The sequence below is a fragment of the Hibiscus syriacus genome, unplaced genomic scaffold, assembly GCF_006381635.1.
Source record: "Hibiscus syriacus cultivar Baekdansim isolate YM2019G1 unplaced genomic scaffold, ASM638163v2 tig00005459_pilon, whole genome shotgun sequence".
In the NCBI taxonomy this organism is placed as follows: domain Eukaryota; kingdom Viridiplantae; phylum Streptophyta; class Magnoliopsida; order Malvales; family Malvaceae; genus Hibiscus; species Hibiscus syriacus.
Genome location: NW_024062058.1, coordinates 104,919 through 127,441, shown reverse-complemented (window position 1 = coordinate 127,441; position 22,523 = coordinate 104,919). Strand labels below are relative to the sequence as shown.

Genomic DNA, 22,523 nt, shown 5'->3' with positions numbered 1-22,523 from the left:
TGTCGCAATTATAGGAACAAATACAGAAGAAGAAAGAAGAGAAGCTGCGAGCGAAGAAAGTTAAGAAGTAAGGTGCTAAGTGCCAAGGCTGAATCTATTAAAAATATGGAAAATCCAGAAGTAAAAGCTCTTATAAACACTGGATTTTTTGTCAAGAACCGAGAACAATCTGCTCAGAATGCATCCGGTGAATGACAGAATCATTTTCTTTCAAATGTAGAGTTGTTCTTCGGCTGGAAGTAGTGCACCCCTTTATAAACAAACTTATCCCAGTTTAAAATTTGATTGAACTACTACAACTTCGATTATATGCTATACCCAGAAATCAAAACGGATTCAGCTTTGCAATTATATTGTTAATTCAGCACCTAAGAACTAAAATGGGGCATTTTGAATGGGGATAGAGCTTGGAATTACAGTGCTAGAAGATAACTATGGCGTGCCATGTAGTAAGCAAAAGTTGACAAGGGAGGAAGAAGAGTAAAAATGTGTAACATATAGAGGGTTAGAGAGTGTCTACTATTAAGGCGAGCAAAATTGGATCCAACTTCATTTTTTTTAAATTATGAATTAATTTATTTTTATTCGAATTTTAAATTCTAATCCAATTTAGATCTACAAAGATCGATTAACTAAAAATAAAAAATTAAATCATCATTCTGTCTTTAAATAAGTAATTTGATTATATTGTGTTATTGATTCTTTTTTTTAATATAGATTTTCAACTTTATATATTATTCATTTCATTTTTAGATTATTCTCTTTTACAATTTTTTTATTCTCGTTGGTTTGTTGACTCTTTTATACTTCTGCCTATAATTTATCCTCAAAATTTATTCTCTAAAAAGTTAATATGATAAACACATTATATAATTTTAGATGTTATTTACGTTATTAAACGATATTATAAATTCTACTTTCGAAAAATAATATGATTAGAGAGAGTATTTAAATTAAAAATTAATAAATATTATAATATTGTACATAATTAAATTTAAATTTAATAAAAATTTAAATAAATATATTAAATTTGATTCCACTTGAATATCATAAACCTTTTTTTATATAAGCTGATAATTTTATTAAAAATATAAAATATCCAAGTTACAATGAAGGTTTACGATCACAATAAAAAATTAAACACATAATAAAAATATTTTACTAAACATGAGAAAATTAGTCATTTAAGATCACAAAGATCATACAAGGAAAATGTTAAAAAAATCTAATCAAATAAACTCGGATAAAAGGTAGATATGAACATATCTGACCGCATCATCAAATGAACCACAAAATGGGATGAAACTATTGAAAGGTCACTGATAAATCACAAATCAGAATTGAGCGACGTCAATACTATCCAAGAGCGCAAATCGTGTATTCAAATCCAATCCGATGATCCAAGCAGGAAAGATCAGTATTATAACAAATAAAGTGTCATCTTAATCAATCGTGACGATGTCAAATCTAACATTGAAAAAAGAATAAACGGAAATTATGGTCAAACGACCGAAAACATACTATAAAGGCAGAAGAATATATGTCATAAAGGTAGAATTATTAAAAATAAAAAACAAGAAAAAAAATAAGAATGCACTATAATAAAATAAATGAAAAATAATGAATACCGACGATTGATGATCATCGCTAAGACTGATATCATCATCAATTGCAAAGATAAAGGAAAAAAGAGACTAATGGCGACTAAGAAAGAAAAAAGAAAAAAATAACACAAATTGTTTAACTTTTTAACTCGATTTAAATATCATAAACTTAACTAAAAAAACATATTTACTCTTAATGACGGGCACAAGTGAAGAGCATGCAACAAAATGGCAGACAGCCTCGCGAAACATGCCTAGAACCTGCCCACTGGATTGCATGAGTTCCAAACGGCTCCTATGGAATAGGAGGGGACCTTTAGTGAACTAGCTGCTTAGGCATTTTGCTTACCCTTGTAACAAAAAAAAAACTTTAACGATTTCAAATTACTTTAATAGTTAAAGAAATATTTATTATTTTTAAAGATTTCAAATACGAGTTTTAACGATTATAAAAAATTTGAGCGTTCATTATCAAATGATTAAGAATCTTTATAACAAATATTACCACCTATAATCACCCTAAATTAATTTAAAAACTTTCATAAAAAAGAAAAGAAATTACATGGCGGGACAAAATCGTGAACAAAACATGTCAATAAGATTTAAATAATTTGTTATATATATTTAAATTTGAACTGATAAGTAAATAAAATTTAAGGTAAATTACACATTTAGTATCTAAATTATTAGTTTTGGTCTGTTTTAGTATTTAAACTTTCAATTTTTTCAAAATTATACCTAAAATTTAGTTTTTGTTTTATTTTAGTATCCCGTTCAACATTTAACAATGTGCGAAAAATTAGAAGTTTAGGTACTAAAACAGACCAAATCTGATAGTTTAGGTATTAAACACACAAAAACGGGTACTAAAATGAAACAAAAATTAAACGATAAGTATGGTTTTGAAAAAATTAAAAGTTTAGGTACTAAAACGGATAAAAACTAATAATTTAAGTACTAAAATGGAACAAATTGATAGTTTATGTACTAAACACACATATAGTCTTAATCGTTAAAGATTATTTAATAATTAAATTTATTTAGATAGAAGATTTTGTAAAATGAGAATTTTTAATGATTAAATTTATTTTGGAGGTAGACTCCTTTCCTACTGGATCTAGTTTTTGTTTTCATTTTGAGGAGAGAGTTCGGGTCTTAGCAGCGTTGTTTGAAGCATTTCAGAACAAAAAAGGCGTTTTACTAAAAACCTTTCATAAATTAAGCTGAATACCAGGCTCGTTGAGCACAGTTGAACACATGGCTCACGATTTTCATGGCAAGTCAACACACGAATGTTGGCCCAAAATAGTGTAGTTACATTCGAGGCATGTTTGTTTGTAATGCTGAAATTTAATGAGTTGTTTAGTTTATTTTTTGATTTATCTGAATAAGTTTAAGATAATATCTATTATTTTATTGAATGATTAATTTAGAATAATTTTTAACTTTGCCAATCTCAAAGTTATTAAGGAGTATAGGAATTGTCAAGAATAAAACAAACCAACGAAATAATTAAGAGCTTCTAAAATAGCTCAACCTCATAATAGGTTATGGTGAATTTTTTCAAGTTCGTTATAAAACAAACCAACGAAATTCTAGGATAAGAGTTCATTAAGAACAAATATTCAACCTCATTAATTGGTGAATTCGATATGTCCTTCTCACTAGAATCATCCAAACTTTTGGATTCAAATTCTTTAGGAGTTTTCATAAAACTCAACCTATCTAGCGGTAAGTTCATTTTGTCGTTCTCAATTAGGACTACTCACTCAACTCTTGGTTATGAACTTATTAAGAATAGATATTCAACCAAAGTCGGTAAATTCATCAAGTCTTTCTCACTAAGACCACCTAAAGTCTGGGCTATGAATTTATTAAGAGCAATTAAGCTCAATTTGGGCATGCACATTGTTCTTCATAGGGATAGGTAGGGAAATGTACACTATGAGTCTTTCCATGCTTTCGTTTAATCACATTGAACTTAGATAACTAAGTTGGGTATCCACCATGAATTCCTCAAACAATGGGCTTTAAACCCATCCTCCTTGATGAATCTGTGACCAGTTTCCGACTTAGCGGATCTACTATGTTCCTTTCCGACTTCACATACTCTAAAGAGAGTACTCCATTCCTTATCAAGTGTTTAACAGATTCATGCCTTATGAAAATGTGTCTCTTCTTACCATTGTAAGGTTGGTTCTTAGCCACAGTAATCGCAGCTTGTGAATAAGACAGTAAGGAAACTGGAAGAGTCGGTCTTCATCATAATGGAATTTCAGCTAATAAATTTCTGAGCCATTCAGCTTCTTGCCCATCTGAGTCAAGAGCTATAAACTCTGACTCCATAGTGGAACGAGCTATACAAGTTTGTTTTGCAGATTTTCACGAGATCGTTGCTCCACCTAAAGTAAAAATATACCTACTCATCGAGCTTACTTCATCATTATCAGAAACCCAACTGGCATCACAATATCCTTCTAACACCGCAAAATAGCCAACAAACTCAACTCTCTAATCCATCATACCCTTAAGGTACTTAAGTAAGAGACGAAGAGCGACCCAATGTTCACCACTTGGGTTGTGAGTATATCTACTAAGTCTGCTCACAACTTAGACAATATCAGGTTGAGTATAGTTCATTAAAAACATCATGCACCAAATTATTTTAACATATTCTGTTTGGGAAATGTTATTTCATTTATTTTTAAAGAGATGTATGCTTGAGTCATAAGGAGTTCGAACAGGGATGACGTCAAAACTGTCAAATTTCTTTAACACTTTTTCACTATAATGAGCTTGATTTAAAGAAAATCCTTTTTCAGTTTTGGTAGCTTTGACTCTTAAGATTATGTCGACTTCTCCCAAATCAGTCATCTCAAACTTAGTAGACAAAAAATCTTTTATTTTGTTAATAGACTCGATGTTAGTATTGAAAATCAACATGTCATCAACATATAAACTTATGATGACGATATCAACACCAAACATCCTCGAATACGAGTATGCATCCAAATGATTCACAACAAAACCAAAATTAAGGATAATTTTGTGAAATTTCTCGTACCATTATTTAGGATCCTGTTTGAGGCCATGAAGAGACTTTTTGAGCCTACACATTTTGCCTTCCGTACCATGTGCCTCAAAATCAAGGCGTTGCTTTATATAGATCTCCTCATCTAGATCTTCATTCAGAAATACAGTCTTTACATCCATTTGATGTAGTTGTGACTTGTGAATAGAGGTTAGTGCAAATAATGCACAGATCGTTGAGATCATTGCTACGGGAGAGTAGGTATCGAATAGGTCTATACTGAATTTTTGAGTGAATCCTTTGACGACTACCCTTGTCTTGTACTTCTGGATACACTCTGAGTTTCTTCTGGAAGACCCATATGTACCCTTTGATGATATATATGATGATGAATATATGATGCTTCAAATTTAGATCCAACTTCTTTAGTATATATAATTAACTCATCATTTTTCTTTAGGTGGTGTAAGATTGAATCTTCATCGACTCGATCCTTTAGTTTGTGGCCTCAAAAAGAAATAAAATTAACAATCTATTTTTTAATTTTATATTAAAAATATATAAATCATTGACACTACAGATTATTAAGAAAAGGACACACGATCTATCTTTTTTAAAATTTCTTTCTCTATTGAAAGAGCATCTTATTACACACAATCATGCGTTTTTAGGTAGAAATAAGGTGAAGAAGGGAAAGTAACAATTTAATTCCAGTCGACATGATTATGGAAGCTTAACGATTCTTGCGAGACAGTTATCTGCCGGACGTGTCAATGGTAGGGTGATAGTCGGTACATTTGTGTTTATCTCTTCAAGCCTGCAGAATATAAAATGAATTAAAGTTATGAGTGTTGAGGGTAAGTGAAAGACGAATGTCTAAAATTCTAGATGAATAAAAATATATATTACTTTAAAATTTTCAGGGTGATCATGGTTCTGCACGCTGATGCATGTTTTTTTTTCTTTGGATATTTATTGTGGGAAGACTTTTGCAATTTCTTTTAGAATTCAAAGTAATTGTTTACTTGTAATAGGCATGAAAAAAAAACAGAGAGAATAAGAACTTACTTGTAATTGAGGAGGAAATAGTGGAGGAAAATGGAGACCTCCAGTTTGCCTAGCTCAGAACCAGGGCAGAATCTGCTCCCTCCTCCAAAGGGAATGAAATTTTTCCCCTTCAATCCAGGGTTCTGCATTTAGGTGAGTGTCAATTAACATCATTCCTTGGTATATGTGAAGCAAAGTCCTCTTCATATATGAATTTGGTATATTTATTTGTTTTACTGACCTCCCATCTCGAAGGAAGAAACTCTTTTGGGTTTGGATAAATGGTAGGATCCATATGAATAGCCCTACTCCAAACCAAAACTTTCCATCCATTAGGTATGGTATAACCTGTAAATCAAAGGAACCCTTTATTCTTTGAGACAAACATTGAAAGTATTTTCGAGAAAAACGAAGAAACAAAGTTTAGAAAACTAACCATTAAGGTTAACATCAGTTTCAACCTGACGAAACAGCGTGAAGGCGAAATTGGCTCTTCTCATCGACTCATCAATCACCTGCAAGGAATCAAACGCAGCACGGTTAATTTGTTACGTACTACATATAGTGCTGTCGACCATCTGAGTTAATTATAAGACAACGAACCTTGGGCAGATAGACCATCTGCTTGATTTCAGTGAGGGTCAGGCCATTCTGGGAAGATGGCCTTCTCTTTATGACCCCCTGCTGTTCTTCCTTTGCTTTTTGCAACATTTCAGGATGGTGATGGAGGTAGATGGTTGCCCACATTGCAGTGTGAGCCGCGGTTTCGTGACCGGCGAACAAGAATATCAGCAACAAATCCATGAGATGCTCATCATCCAGTTTTTCACCATTGTCGTATTCTGCTTCCATGAAATAATCAATCATTTCTTTCTTGGAGTCGGGCTCCTTACTTTTGGCTCTTCTTTCTGCTACTTTGTCTTTAAATATCTTGAGCAGCATTTTTCTGGCCTAATGAACATATCAAAGTTTGGTATATAATCAGAGCTCGTCTTATATCTGATGAAAACAAAAGTTCACAATTGATAGGATAGACGAAATTAATTCACCTTAAGTGCTCGATGGAACACAAAACCAGGGATATTAACGGGCACGGAAACAATGCCGGGGAACAAGTCGTTGTAACATTTAACCAGTGACGAAAGAACCGACTCTTCAGTGGTGCCCAACACAATGTGTGCGATAACCTTGAAAGTGATCTTCCTCATCTCATAGAAGAAATTGGAGGGTCCTTTCATGGAGGAAAGCTCTTCCAATGAGCTGGTCACAATCCCTTCGATAAGCTCGATATGGGAGGCTAGTGCTTCGTCTCCATTGATGGGATTCATCGCTATCTTACGCAAACGCCTGTGCTCCGTGGCTGTAATTCCATACAGCGATTTCTTCCCCGCTAGTTGTTTTGCCGATGAAGGGTAGCCGAACAGAACGTGTTCATCGGCCAATGCCTTGCGGCAGAGCTCCGGACTGCAGACTATGATGGTTGGACTCCCAAACAAATGGGTTTTGTAAATGCCTGTTTTCCCATGCCTGCAACCACAAATTCCCTTGCACGTCAGACGACAAGCATTTCAAGGATGAAAAAGAAGAGACGATTAAGAAGCTTATAAATAACCTTTTAATCAAGTCGGTGATGAAGGTGTCTGGGTCCTGGGAATTGAAAGCTTTGAAGAAGGAATAGATGTGGCCGATGAAGGGCCATCCCATATCACCAGGAGGCAGGGTGTTTTTCTTCTTCCCCAACCTAGTAACATAGTACCATTCATTTATATTTTTTAAGAAACCAAACACAATAACATATGTTGCAGCCACAACTGCCAGGATTGAACTCAGCAATTCTAGCCCCATTTTATTTTTCCTCTCTCTTTTTGCCTCTCGATACACATTTTCGGGTTCGAACGTGCTTCCTTTTATAGACACAAATCGCTGTACGTATATTGTTCTCTAGAATAGTCAATGTTTTTATTTTATGTTTATGTAATTTTTTATATGCATTTTATTATGAGTAATTATCCGAAGCATTGGTGATGAGGCATGGAATAATAATTTTTATATTATTTAAGTTATAGTTTAATTTTTAAAAGTATTTTTTTATATTATAAACCCATTAAGTTGTCTTTGTGATTAAAAAAATATTGTTCATTTGATTAAATGAAATATTGTTATTTTTTGATATTATAAATTCGAACTGTTGCGTCTGTTGTGAGTAATTATCCGAAGCGTTGGTGATGAGATTAAAAAAAAATCATACCGACACCGGGATAATATTTTTGTATTATACAATTTATAGTTTATTTTTTTAATTTTTTTTATAAATTGAATCAATAATTAATAAAATTATTGAATTGGGATATTCGTTGTGAATATATATATATATATATATATATATATGTCGGAACCGCCTTTCGGTTGGACTCGGAATTGGGCTTCGACTTGGATTAAACGAATTGGGAGTCGCCACCGACCATTTTAAAACGAATTTAGGTGGGTCGGACACCATCTTACCTGATATGCGTTTTACCAGAAACGTGTCGGGTTCGGGAGTCGGTTACGGTCAAGGAAGGATTAGCACCCTTGAACCGCCCTTTCTGTACCAATTAATTTGTCAGTTGTCTTTAATTACAAAAATTGAAAATTTAAATTAAAATTTAAAAACCAGATTTGAATTAATTACCTTTGATTGATTACAACCTCCCCTAAAAAGTCAAGAATATTGTTAGATTGTAAAATAACAATAAATATAAAAAAGGGGAAAATATTAGTATAATAATACTAATAAAATAAAATAGATAAATAAAGATGAATAAAATTAATTTAAAAACGAAATAAAAAATAAAATCAAAATGCAAAATGCAAAATTTTAAACAATGGGTAAAGTAAATTGGCTTTACAGGTGACTTGCGCGAAGTATTTGTTCTTGGAGATTTACTGCTTTACATTTGCAAGGCGAAGGGGTCTCCAAAAGCTTCGACTACTGTTCCTCAAGTTGTTCAAAGCTTGGTTCTTGTTTTTCTTGATGTTACTAGCCCAGCTCTTAGCCGAATCGATTACTGCTATCACTGCCCGAATACTGCCATTAAAGAAGAACTCATGCCGATTTTTCCATATATGTTGCAATATCGATTTCTTAGCAATATTAGCTTTGGCAGCAGGGATTCTCGACATAATGTTCTTTTGGAGCACATTCCCTCCGCATGAATGTATTTGAGACCACACTCTGAGCAAATTGCTTCACTTGATAATCAACGGTGATTGGTAAAAAGTCTCGAACGGCGTCGCCTTTACTGGCAGAAACTGTGGACAAAACTTGCTCCTTCCATGCCCAGAACACCAGCACCATTAACAAAACGAGCCATTTCACCTATTTCCAGCGAAATTACCGGAGACCCAATCTTGAACTCTTCTCTAAACGACTCAAGAAACTTGGTCCTTGCCACAGGCGGGTCAGGCCTGTCCGACTCCGATATCGATGGACCTAAACGGCCGTTGCAGAAGTTGCGGAAATGTAAGGCTCTCCATGTCAGTAGAGGGTTGGGTTTAGCACGAGCTCTGATTGCTAGTGAGTAGTGAGAGCATTGCCATGGTTGAGTGAGAATGGAGGCCATTGGAACCATCCCCCCTTTTCATTCTGTTCTCCCCCCCTTTCTCCCTGCTAAAATAACCCCTTTTTTTTATTTAGGAGTAGGCCTTTTAAAAGTGATGAAAGTGGTGAACATGGGGCCAATAATTATGGAGAGGTGGGTGGTCAGATTATGGACGTTGTGGGGGGTATTGAAATGGTGGAGATAGCAATAGAGGTTCCCTTATTTTTGGGTAGTGGGTAGTGGTGGAGTAGTAGGTTTGAACATGGGTTCCTACAAAAAATAAAATAAAGAAATTATTAATAATAATAAATAAATTATAATAATAGAAATATAAAACCTGGTCAAAAACGGGTGTCTACAGCTGCCCCTCTTTGCACATTCTTGTGTTAACAAGAATAGGGCAAAGACGAAAAAGTCCACCAGTTTTTGTCCGGTCTTCTAAAATGTGATTGAGCTTCCTGGAATTGGGCCTTTGTCTTTTCCTCAGTTTAAAGATTTCGGTTTGAAAATTCTTCCAGAAGGTAATTCATCGCTGTTACCGAGCTGAATGGAATCGAACTCGTCAGGTCTTTGGTTGACAAATAGCCCTTCTTGCCTTGAGCTATGTTGCAAATGATGTGCCTTGGAGCTGAGTGTAATCGAACTCGAAGGTTTGGTGTTTTAAGAGAAACATTTTCAAAGGTTTTTTTCGTTTCAAGAGAAACTGTCTCAAGGGAGGCAAAATTTTGTTTCAAGAGAAACCTATTCAAAGATTGGTGTTTCAAGGGAAACTGTCTCAAGAGAGACAAAATTTGTTTCAAGGGAAACTGTCTCAAGAGGGACAAAATTTGTTTCAAGAGAAACCGTCTCAAGAGAGGCAAAACTTAGTTTTGAGTACATTAGTCTTAAACGAGACGACCCCTTGTTTCGAGAGAAACGATCTAAAAGGCGATCGATAATCTACTTGTTCCTGAAGATGAATATTGCTGGTGGGTACGATTCCCTTCGTCGTGAAGTTGAAAGTTGTTTATTGACAACCAGCGGTCCCTTCGTCGTGAAGTTGAACTTTCATTGTCTTGAGTCCAATATCCTTTGCTATGAAGTTGAAATTGACTCTGAAATTAGGAAATTGTTTATTGACAACCAGCGGTCCCTTCGTCGTGAAGTTGAACTTGTGTTGTCTGGAGTCCAATTCCCTTTGCTGTGAAGTTGAAATTGGCTCTGAAATTGAGAAGTTGTTTGTTGACAACCAGCGGTCCCTTCGTCGCAAAGTTGAACTTGCGTTGTCTGGAGTCCAACATCCTTCGTTGTGAAGTTGAAATTGGCTCTGAAATTGAGAAGTTGTTTGTTGACAACCAGCGGTCCCTTCGTCGTGAAGTTGAACTTGCGTTGTCTGGAGTCCAATATCCTTCGTTGTGAAGTTGAAATTGGCTCAGAAATTGAGAAGTTGTTTGTTGACAACCAGCGGTCCCTTCGTCGTGAAGTTGAACTTGCGTTGTCTGGAGTCCAATATCCTTCGTTGTGAAGTTGAAATTGGCTCAGAAATTGAGAAGTTGTTTGTTGACAACCAGCGGTCCCTTCGTCGTGAAGTTGAACTTGCGTTGTCTGGAGTCCAATATCCTTCGTTGTGAAGTTGAAATTGGCTCTGAAATTGAGAAGTTGTTTGTTGACAACCAGCGGTCTCTTCGTCGTGAAGTTGAACTTGCGTTGTCTGGAGTCCAATATCCTTCGTTGTGAAGTTGAAATTGGCTCTGAAATTGAGAAATGTTTGTTAACAACCAGCAGTCCCTTCGTCGAGAAGTTGAACTTGCGTTGTCTGGAGTCCAATATCCTTCGTTGTGAAGTTGAAATTGACTCTGAAATCGAGAAATGTTTATTGACAACCAGCGGTCCCTTCGTCGTGAAGTTGAACTTGCGTTGTCTGGAGTCCAATATCCTTCGTTGTGAAGTTGAAATTGGCTCAGAAATTGAGAAGTTGTTTGTTGACAACCAGTGGTCCCTTCGTCGTGAAGTTGAACTTGCATTGTCTGGAGTCCAATATCCTTCGTTGTGAAGTTGAAATTGGCTCTGAAATTGAGAAGTTGTTTGTTGACAACCAGCGGTCCCTTCGTCGTGAAGTTGAACTTGCGTTGTCTGGAGTCCAATATCCTTCGTTGTGAAGTTGAAATTGGCTCAGAAATTGAGAAGTTGTTTGTTGACAACCAGCGGTCCCTTCGTCGTGAAGTTGAACTTGCGTTGTCTGGAGTCCAATATCCTTCGTTGTGAAGTTGAAATTGGCTCAGAAATTGAGAAGTTGTTTGTTGACAACCAGCGGTCCCTTCGTCGTGAAGTTGAACTTGCGTTGTCTGGAGTCCAATATCCTTCGTTGTGAAGTTGAAATTGGCTCTGAAATTGAGAAGTTGTTTGTTGACAACCAGCGGTCCCTTCGTCGTGAAGTTGAACTTGCGTTGTCTGGAGTCCAATATCCTTCGTTGTGAAGTTGAAATTGGCTCTGAAATTGAGAAATGTTTGTTGACAACCAGCAGTCCCTTCGTCGTGAAGTTGAACTTACGTTGTCTGGAGTCCAATATCTTTCGTTGTGAAATTGAAATTGACTCTGAAATCGAGAAATGTTTATTGACAACCAGCGGTCCCTTCGTCCTGAAGTTGAACTTGCGTTGTATGGAGTCCAATATCCTTCGTTGTGAAGTTGAAATTGGCTCAGAAATTGAGAAGTTGTTTGTTGACAACCAACGGTCCCTTCGTCGTGAAGTTGAACTTGCGTTGTCTGGAGTCCAATATCCTTCGTTGTGAAGTTGAAATTGGCTCTGAAATTGAGAAGTTGTTTGTTGACAACCAGCGGTCCCTTCGTCGTGAAGTTGAACTTGCGTTGTCTGGAGTCCAATATCCTTCGTTGTGAAGTTGAAATTGGCTCAGAAAATTGAGAAGTTGTTTGTTGACAACCAGCGGTCCCTTCGTCGTGAAGTTGAACTTGCGTTGTCTGGAGTCCAATATCCTTCGTTGTGAAGTTGAAATTGGCTCTGAAATTGAGAAGTTGTTTGTTGACAACCAGTGGTCCCTTCGTCGTGAAGTTGAACTTGCGTTGTCTGGAGTCCAATATCCTTCGTTGTGAAGTTGAAATTGGCTCAGAAATTGAGAAGTTGTTTGTTGACAACCAGCAGTCCCTTCGTCGTGAAGTTGAACTTACGTTGTCTGGAGTCCAATATCCTTCGTTGTGAAGTTGAAATTGGCTCAGAAATTGAGAAGTTGTTTGTTGACAACCAGCGGTCCCTTCGTCGTGAAGTTGAACTTGCGTTGTCTGGAGTCCAATATCCTTCGTTGTGAAGTTGAAATTGGCTCTAAAGGCTGTAACAAATCATGTATGCTGAAAATGATGGATGTGATGCACCTAGGTATGTCTAAGATGCATGCAATCATGAATGAATTATGATTTATTTCTTGGATTGAAGTCCCGCGTCTTGCCTGCCAATCTGGTTCATGGAATTGATCGTGCCCCATTTTCTTCTCGAGCTTTGGCTTTACAGACCTTTCAAATCTGAGACTACTCTGTTTGAAAAATGTTTTCTCTTTTTTCTTGTTTTAGGAGAAAAAATGTTGTAAAATATTGTTGGCAATTGACTCAAATTGTAAACGTGAGTTCAAAGAATATCAAAGGAATCAAGAGCTTTTTTAATGCTTTTAGAGTCACAGCTCTTTGAAAAATGTTCAAATGGATGAGTTGGCCTTAGGTTGGCCTCCTTTCTAAGGTTTTGGTAACCCAAAATGTCATTTTTTTAATATCGAAATATGCTTTGGCATTTCATTTGGGTGCTGACAAAATGCCGCAACTAGCATGATCACTTACTAGACCTTTTATTTCAGTCCTCTGAAATCTTCCATTTGTTCAAGCTTTGTAGGCTCCTCCAACAAAGGCAGTGCGAAAAATATCGGTCTAAAAATGAAATTCTTGAGTGCTCGTGTGTAGTCGACTATAACAGGTGTTCCTTAACTCCCTTAGTCCAACATTACCGAAAATTTCTTGCTCAGATAAATTTGATTTAATTTTCCATTGTCTGGCTAGCTGAATCCATAAAGTCGGGGAGTTTAACCAATTACTTTAGAGGGACAGCTTAACATTATAATCACTTTTATCAGGTTTAACTGAAGGGTTCATCTCATCACAAAGTCTTCGGCCTGACAAAAGCAGTGGAGCAAACACCGAATTGCCAAGTGTCCGAGCAATGTCATAGTTTGAATACAATCTATTCATAAAGCCAGGGCTTTCGAGTTTCCTCTATAACTGATTGCCTTAGTGGAATAGCTCAATTTTACGGATTTAATTTCTTAAGATTGTCAAGAAGAACCTGTTATAGTCTAGGTGTTTGTTGAAAGTAAAAAATTTCATATTTAGAGTTCAATTTTCAAGCAACTGACCTAAACTAGATTCACTTACTCGACTATTCTATCTGTGAAGATCATTATCATCACTGAACGTCTTAAATAAAAAGTATAATAATGTCATATGCAAAAGGATGCCCCATGTTGTCCGCACCTTATGAAAGGAAAATGTTATATTGGTTAATTACAAGAGCAGGGTACGGTGTTTGAGTGTATATTCTGGGTAAAGTCAAATTCCTTGTTTTAAATCATGTTACTTCGTCAAAGATATGTAACTTTGAACCATTTCAGAGTTTCTTAGTTCATATGATATTCAAAGAATTGCAAGTTTGCAAATGTGATTCATTGTTTAACATCTTTAAAGTAACATAAATTTATTTAAAAGTCCTTACAAAAACTTGAGGAAAAAAATGAAAAAACAAATTCAAACAAAATATCTCAAATGATGAAATGGTCTTCCTCACTTGGATGCCCCCAAGTTGTTGAAGTCGATCCGATTCTTGTTACGTATTTTCTGTATGATTCTCTTGATTGTGGAGTAATTCTCGATAGTGCGCCCTAGGACTCCGCTATGATTTTCGCAATGAGCGTTCTCATCATACTACCTGGGGTACGGGTCTTCATGGATTTCTCTGGATATGGTGACACCACGTGTGCGTCAAACAACTGTTGGTAAAGCTCCTTATATGTCATAGGATCGAAATGTTCTCATTTTTGATGAGACATATGAATGTAATAAAAAAGGGAAAAATAATGCGAATGTAAAGAAAAATAACAAAATGCACAATATGTCTGAATGCATGATGCATGAAATGTTCGAGGTATTGATAAGAAAAAATGTGTCTGTCATTATAAATAACCCTTATTGGGGACAAAAGTGTTTTATCTTTTACGAGACAAAAATATCCTGACAGCTTCTGAATAACCTGTCGAACCGCTCCGGCTTCTCTGGATGAACCGTGCAAATGTTGAGTTGCTTTTGGTACTGGCCCAAGAAGTCTCGAATGACTGCATCTCTGGCATTTATCTTTTGTTGAACTTGTTCCCAACGAATACGTCATTGGAGCCCTCAATTGATAGGAACTATGTGAAGTCATTTGTTTGAATTCGTCAGCAATGGTCTCCAATTCCAGCTATCGTCTTGCCATTGTTGTCTTTGAAGGGACTTTCAAGATCAGTAACCTTCATCTTGCCCCAGCAACCTCTGTCAGCCAGTTCTTCAAAGATAGACTTTCATTGTGCTTGATGTAGACCCGTTGTATTCTGAGTCCTTTATAATGTAGCAGAGTGATGTACTCTTCAATTATGGGCACCACGTCTTCTAGATTGAATGTGACACATAGTCGCCTTGTAGGCTGTCCTCTGTATTTTCACTTCTTGTATTACAACCCCTTTGTCCATTAATGCAGATTATTCAAGTTTAACAAACACGTTTTTGGTGGACCAACACCTCTTTTGAATGATGAAAATGATAAAAAATGTAAAAGAACAAAAATAAAAAAAGAGAAAAAGAAAGTTAGTGAGATAAGGATAATAATAAAAAAATGAAAATGAAAAGTCCTACCCCACATGATATCTACCCCACATACTTATTATTCCTACCCGGACATGATCTCTATCCCGCATGCTAATTTCAAACAAATTCTAACCGCATGTTTCTCTAGTTCGCATGCTTTGAACAGAAAATAAGGCAGAAAATAAAACAGTCTAGAGTTTGGAATAAGGTTTTGGGGTGGGCTCTAATTCCCTGTATTCTCCCGGTTTAGGTTCTAAAAAGGTACTCGAGTTCTCCTTGCTGGTGCCCCCTTGGGCTTACCAGACCCTTAGTCCTAAGCCCATTACAAGCTTATGTGGACTAAGTTAAACTCGAGAGGAAACATTCCCTTATGCCCGCACGGTGAATAAATTCACACGAAGACATAAGGTATATGAATCCCGAAGGCTACTTGCTAGGCATATGCGGTGAATAAATTCACACGAATGCGTCGCTTTCACCCCCACTTAAAATGGGTTCAGAGCTCGGGTTTAGAGCTTAGAGATGACAATTTTGAAAAAATCTGAAATCATTAAAAAAACGTCAGTACAACTATTTATTTGAAAAATAATCAAAGATAAATAATTAGAATCGAAAAAAATAAATTAAAATTAAAATTTATAACTTTCGCTAAAAAAAGACAACCGAAAATTAATTTTGGCCTGACTCACTTACCTGTCCCCAGCGGAGTCGCCAAGCTGTCGGAACCGCCTTTCGGTTGGACTCGGAATTGGGCTTCGACTTGGATTAAACGAATTGGGAGTCGCCACCGACCATTTTAAAACGAATTTAGGTGGGTCGGACACCATCTTACCTGATATGCGTTTTACCAGAAACGTGTCGGGTTCGGGAGTCGGTTACGGTCAAGGAAGGATTAGCACCCTTGAACCGCCCTTTCGGTACCAATTAATTTGTCAGTTGTCTTTAATTACAAAAATTGAAAATTTAAATTAAAATTTAAAAACCCGATTTGAATTAATTACCTTTGATTGATTACAACCTCCCCTAAAAAGTCAAGAATATTGTTAGATTGTAAAATAAAAATAAATATAAAAAAGGGGAAAATATTAGTATAATAATACTAATAAAATAAAATAGATAAATAAAGATGAATAAAATTAATTTAAAAACGAAATAAAAAATAAAATCAAAATGCAAAATGCAAAATTTTAAACAATGGATAAAGTAAATTGGCTTTACAGGTGACTTGCGCGAAGTATTTGTTCTTGGAGATTTACTGCTTTACATTTGCAAGGCGAAGGGGTCTCCAAAAGCTTCGACTACTGTTCCTCAACTTGTTCAAAGCTTGGTTCTTGTTTTTCTTGATGTTACTAGCCCAGCTCTTAGCCGAATCGATTACTGCTATCACTGCTCGAATACTGCCATTAAAGAAGAACTCATGCCGATTTTTCCATATATGTTGCAATATCGATTTCTTAGCAATATTAGCTTTGGCAGCAGGGATTCTCGACATAATGTTCTTTTGGAGCACATTCCCTCCGCATGAATGTATTTGAGACCACACTCTGAGCAAATTGCTTCACTTGATAATCAACGGTGATCGGTAAAAAGTCTCGAACGGCGTCGTCTTTACTGGCAGAAACCGTGGACAAAACTTACTCCTTCCATGCCCAAAACACCAGCACCATTAACAAAACGAGCCATTTCACCTATTTCCAACGAAATTACCGGAAACCCAATCTTGAACTCTTCTCTAAACGACTCAAGAAACTTGGTCCTTGCCACAGGCGGGTCAGGCCTGTCCGACTCCGATATCGATGGACCTAAACGGCCGTTGCAGAAGTTGCGGAAATGTAAGGCTCTCCATGTCAGGAGAGGGTTGGGTTTAGCACGAGCTCTGATTGCTAGTGAGTAGTGAGAGCATTGCCATGGTTGAGTGAGAATGGAGGCCATTGGAACCATCCCCCCTTTTCATTCTGTTCTCCCCCTTCTCCCTGCTAAAATAACCCCTTTTTTTATTTAGGAGTAGGCCTTTTAAAAGTGATGAAAGTGGTGAACATGGGGCCAATAATTATGGAGAGGTGGGTGGTCAGATTATGGACGTTGTGGGGGGTATTGAAATGGTGGAGATAGCAATAGAGGTTCCCTTATTTTTGGGTAGTGGGTAGTGGTGGAGTAGTAGGTTTGAACATGGGTTCCTACAAAAAATAAAATAAAGAAATTATTAATAATAATAAATAAATTATAATAATAGAAATATAAAACCTGGTCAAAAACGGGTGTCTACAGCTGCCCCTCTTTGCACATTCTTGTGTTAACAAGAATATGGCAAAGACGAAAAAGACCACCAGTTTTTGTCTCTTCATTCTAATGAACTTCACTCAATTAAAAGAAACGATTTTTTTATAGCAGGTGACTTAAGAGTTTCGGTTGAAAAATGATAGTTTTAATTTAATTGAGATCACCTACCCCTTCATTAAAACAAGTTTGAACTATTCTCCTGGCTTTTTAGGGAAATAATGTCCCCACTTAAAAATATTAGAGAAATACAAGACATCATTTTTATTAGATCTATGATACTTTGGTAAATTTTTTACGATAATGGTAAAAAAAGTGCTTGAATAATGGTAAATCGGGATTATTTACTCGAATAATGGATTTAGTACAGGACTACGATGTGATGCAGGGACCTCACTGCGTCTTCGATTGAAGCGTGGAGGGACATCAGGACTGTAATACGACTCCCCCTATTGTACTTCGTTTGTTTTTCTTTTTAATTTTATTATAATGTTTTTCATAATTAATCTTTATCTAATTTATGTTTCAAAGAATATTCTTCCCAGATTTAGGTGTAAGAATAATAAAATTAGACCGGTGTGTATGTAGGGGGAGATGTCTGTATGGAGGGGGAGATGTGTGTATGGAGGGAGAGACACAGGGCAGTCATGACGTCTCCTCACATTTCAATCAAAGACACATCGGGATCCTTGCGTCACACCTTGGTCCAGTAAATATATTACTCGAGCAAATAATTTTCATTCACCATTATTCGAGTAATTTATTTTCCAGACCATTATCATAAAAATTTTGCCATTATATCTATTACAATGATTTTAAAATTTGTCATGTTCTTTCAATATTTTTTTTTAAAAATATTTTATTTGAACTTATCATATCAGTTACAACAAATTTCTAATTTTTTTTATTTTTTATTCAATTTATTGGATGTTAAACTTTAGCATAATAATATTCTTCTTGGAATTCATTGGGAAACCATGGCGATTTCTAAGATATCAACATTTAAATGAATTAAATTATAATTTTATTATTATTATTATTATTATTATTCTTTTACAAGATTTCTTGATCAATTTGTGTCGCCTTCCAAAAGTCTCCTATTATTTTCACATTCAAAACAATCAAATTTAAGATTTTGATTACTCGTTAAATCTGCTAACTGTTTACTTTTTTGGGTCAATTTTTTTAATTTTGACTCATCATTATTTAAATTTTATTATTAGTAAAAATATGAAAAAAAATATATTTTAAATCTTTAACCAAGTAGTTTTTAAAATATATATTTTACAAAATTTAATTATTTAAAATATTTAAAATAATAATGGTCAAAATTTTAAAAAATTTAACTTTTTGATATTCAATGATAGACACATTGATTAAGACAAAGGGAGTATTTTTCAGTAACTCCTAAAAATATGTTTTTTAATCGTGAGATTCCTTGGAAATAATTTTCAATGAGTTTTAGTTGAAGAATGTTAAATATGAAGTCTCGTGTTGGACTGGCAGCCTCTTGATTCTCTTAAATTATTGCACTCTCCGGTGGTTGAATATTTTTTTTTATCTCAAACAATATTCCATAACAGATATATACATTTGTGTTCTTAGTTCAAATTTCATCAATCCAAGAAAGGACACTTGTTAACATTTTATTAATATATGATTAAAGTCTATAAATTTCCTGGGTAATTACTCATAAATAATTCATGGACGTGACTGAATAGTTGTAACATTACAAATAAAAAATTGATGTTGAAACGGTCTAATTTATTGAAGTGTTTACATTCAGGTGATCAAATGTTGTAGGGCAGTTTTCAAAATAAGACAAACTAAAATTGAAATTGGGACAAGACTGAATGGTTTGGTGAGATCTAGAAGATAGGAAGTGATCTGGTTTCATTTAGATCATTGACTAAAAGAAAGGGGGAAAAGGGGGGCGGTCGGTGTTTCGGTATTGGTGGAAGAGATGAGTGGAAAAGAAATATACCACTATCTTGGAATTGGGGTTTAATTTTGCGACTCGCGCTATATAAATTTATGTAGACATGATTCGTATTGCAAATTATAAATTACTTTAGAATTTTATTTCATAATTTGATTTAAATTTAAATTTTTATAATATGTGATATTTTTAAAGTGAAGAGAGTCGAGTCAACTTCAAAAACCTGTTACCAAGCTCAGTGGAGAAAATCCTTCCGCCCAATTGTGGTTTGAACAGGGTAGACCACCCATCTATCAAACATGTCTACTTTTGATATAGATAATTTCTTTTGAACCACGTACATTGTACGTTGAGCCTGATATCATTTTAATGGTTTTTCTTCTTCTTTCCAATAGATAATGTAGGTAAAAAAATTAATAAGTTAAATCATCTTTAAAATTAATTTGAGATCTACGGTAAATGTTATAGTACAGAACAAACTCGTCACCCCTATTTTATGAGTTTATCTAAATGATATTTTTTATTCAAATTCATCACGTCAAAATGGCGAGTTCTAATAAAATATATTTTTATTAGATTTTTTCATGTTAGAGAGATAAGTTTTAATAAAAAAAATATATATTTTATTGGAACTCGTCATGCTCACGTGACAAGTTTCAAGTAATTGTAGCAAATGTCATACTTTTCAAAATAAAAAAAAATTGATATCGTATTGGGCTAAATAATTAATCCACCTACGGTATTGGGCCAATTTTGCCCATTTTAATTAGCCTTTCTTGATTGTATGTGGTCCATTTCTATCAGCATTTGGATCCTTTAAGCTTGTAAATATAACCCAAATAAGCTAGACCATGACTAGATTTCTTGATATTCTTTATCTTCAAATAAGTTTGCAAGCCTTTAGTTTTTACCAACATGTTCAATTTGAACTTGAATTATTTTGACTTCATTATTGGGCTTGTGGAAAGGTAAGCCCATCACGTCCACGATCATAAATTTGGGCTTGGTGCTCACACCATTCCCCATCCTCAAAATGATTTAACTCCAAACATGGAATATGAAAGATTGATGCATATTAAACAAGAAAGAATCTTTATCGTAAGTGGAAAAATTTAACTAAGCACCTCTTAATGATTCTACAAAGTCCTCAAATAACCAACGGATTGGTTCGAGTGGTAAGTAGCTTGATACCGCTTAAGCAAAGTTTCATATTCGAATTATTGTGTATGCAGAAAATCCATACTAGGAAATTCACCCACCAAAATTAGGTGTGCGACCCGAGTTCATCCAGATTAATCAGGATGAAGCCTTGGAATGGGAGGACAACCAAAAAAAAGTCCTCAAATAAACAAGTAAAAAAAGCACCTCTAGAAAAAACTTGTGTTAAAGTTGGTTGAAAAAGAAACAATTTTCTCCAATTGCATAGATGATATGTTTCTTTGTAATGTTCTCACTTTTTTATTGTCTCTTGCACACCTTCTTTTATTTTTTTATGTATGCGTTCGCTCATCCAGTTTATACCTTTAATTTTACTTTTATCATGTATGATCTTCTTCCACTTACTCTTTTCACAAGAAATAAACCCGATGTCCTAAACTATATGTATATACTAATTATATTTATTGCTAATAAAATTGTTAGGTCAAGTTATATTATTATATGTCGAAAAATATAAAATTTAAGTTAAATTATGGTTGGAACTAATTACATATCTGAATGAATTTGAGGATGAAATTAGAATATTCAAGAGTTTGGGGATCAATTTAGAAAGAGGGTTATAGTTTAGGGATGAAATTAGAATGTTCAAAAGGTTAAAGACTAATTTAGAATGAAAGTCATAGTTTAGGGATGAAAATAAAATATTTAAAAGTTTAAGGACCAATTTAAAATGATAGTTATAATTTGGGTCATACGATGTAATTAACTCTAATTTTCCCTTCAACTTTGAATTTATTTCAAACATGGAAATTTGTTAAGGCGGTATCCACCTCCTATAAATTAGGAACCTATAACTAGGGATGGCATATAGATACAATTTCGTGGATTTTGTATCGTACTTGTAATTAGGGTGGGGATGAGTATAAGTCTAGTAGGTAGTGGGCGATTGTAGATGTAAAAATTCATACCCGTCGTGGGTAGAAGCTAGGTGATGGGTTTGAGACTTTATCAACTCCACATCCACCTACCCCGCAATCGTCCTCGCACTAACTACTCACCATATAAATTTTAGAATATTATGATTTTAGGTATAATTTCAGAGATTATTCCGTGAATCTTAAGATTTTATAAGACATAACTTATAATTTAACCAAATACTATGATATAAACATTTTCAGAGAAAGTGTACAAGCTGAGGAAGGCATTGTATGGGCTCAAACAAGCCCCGAGAGCTTGGTACAGCCGTATTGAAGGATATTTCTTGGATGAGGAGTTTGAGAGGTGTCCGAGCGAGCCTACCCTATTTACCAAGACAAAAGGAGGTAAAATTCTCATTGTCAGCTTGTATGTTGATGACATAATATTCACTGGAATTGATAGAGCTATGTGTGATGAGTTTAAGAAATCGATGATGATGGAATTTGAGATGTCAGATTTTGGAAAAATGAAACATTTTCTTGGTGTAGAGGTGCAACAGAGTGTTGACGGGATTTTTATTTGTCAAAAACGGTATGCTCGTGAAGTTTTTGCAAGGTTTGGAATGGAAGAAAGCAATGTTGTTAAAAATCCAATTGTGCCGAGAACGAAGCTCACAAAAGATGAGAATGGCGAGAAGGTGGATGAAACTATGTTCAAGCGATTGGTTGGGAGTCTTATGTATCTAACAGTGACCAGGCTGAATTTAATGTATGGAGTATGTCTCATAAGTCGATTCATGGCAAATCCAAGGATGTCTCATTGGCTTTCTGCGAAGAGGATCTTAAGATACTTAAAAGGTACAATCGAATTTGGAATCTTCTACAGGAGAAGTGAAAGCAGCAGTACGAGACTTATGGCATTCACGGATAGCGACTACGCTGGCGATTTGGATGATCGGAGAAGCACAACGGGCTGTGTGTTTTTGATAGGGTCTAGTGCGATTTTTTGGGCATCGAAAAAGCAGCCTGTTGTCGCCCTTTCCACCACTGAGGCCGAATATATTGCTGCTGCGTTTTGTTATTGTCAATGTGTGTGG

The 22,523-nt window shown here is 35.2% G+C and overlaps 1 protein-coding gene across 1 annotated transcript; it reads right to left on the bottom strand.

Annotated features, from left to right (window-relative positions):
• Positions 1 to 5,298: 5,298 nt before the first annotated feature.
• Positions 5,299 to 7,566, bottom strand: LOC120199487 (beta-amyrin 11-oxidase-like). The gene is made up of 7 exons (XM_039200543.1): positions 7,295 to 7,566; positions 6,732 to 7,209; positions 6,286 to 6,633; positions 6,119 to 6,197; positions 5,924 to 6,030; positions 5,704 to 5,825; positions 5,299 to 5,452 (listed from the first exon to the last, which is right to left on the bottom strand). The coding sequence occupies exons 1-7, from the start codon at positions 7,525 to 7,527 to the stop codon at positions 5,359 to 5,361; spliced, it is 1,461 nt and encodes a 486-aa protein (XP_039056474.1). The 5' UTR covers positions 7,528 to 7,566; the 3' UTR covers positions 5,299 to 5,358.
• Positions 7,567 to 22,523: the final 14,957 nt, after the last annotated feature.

Bases quoted from the DNA above. Each gene is read 5' to 3' on its own strand.
- LOC120199487 (XM_039200543.1), bottom strand. From the start codon at position 7,527: ATGGGGCTAGAATTGCTGAGTTCAATCCTGGCAGTTGTGGCTGCAACA. The intron at 7,210-7,294 runs GTTATTTATAAG...TTGTGGTTGCAG, and splicing joins ATCACCGACTTGATTAAAAG to GCATGGGAAAACAGGCATTT. The intron at 5,453-5,703 runs GTAAGTTCTTAT...TATATTCTGCAG, and splicing joins TATTTCCTCCTCAATTACAA to GCTTGAAGAGATAAACACAA.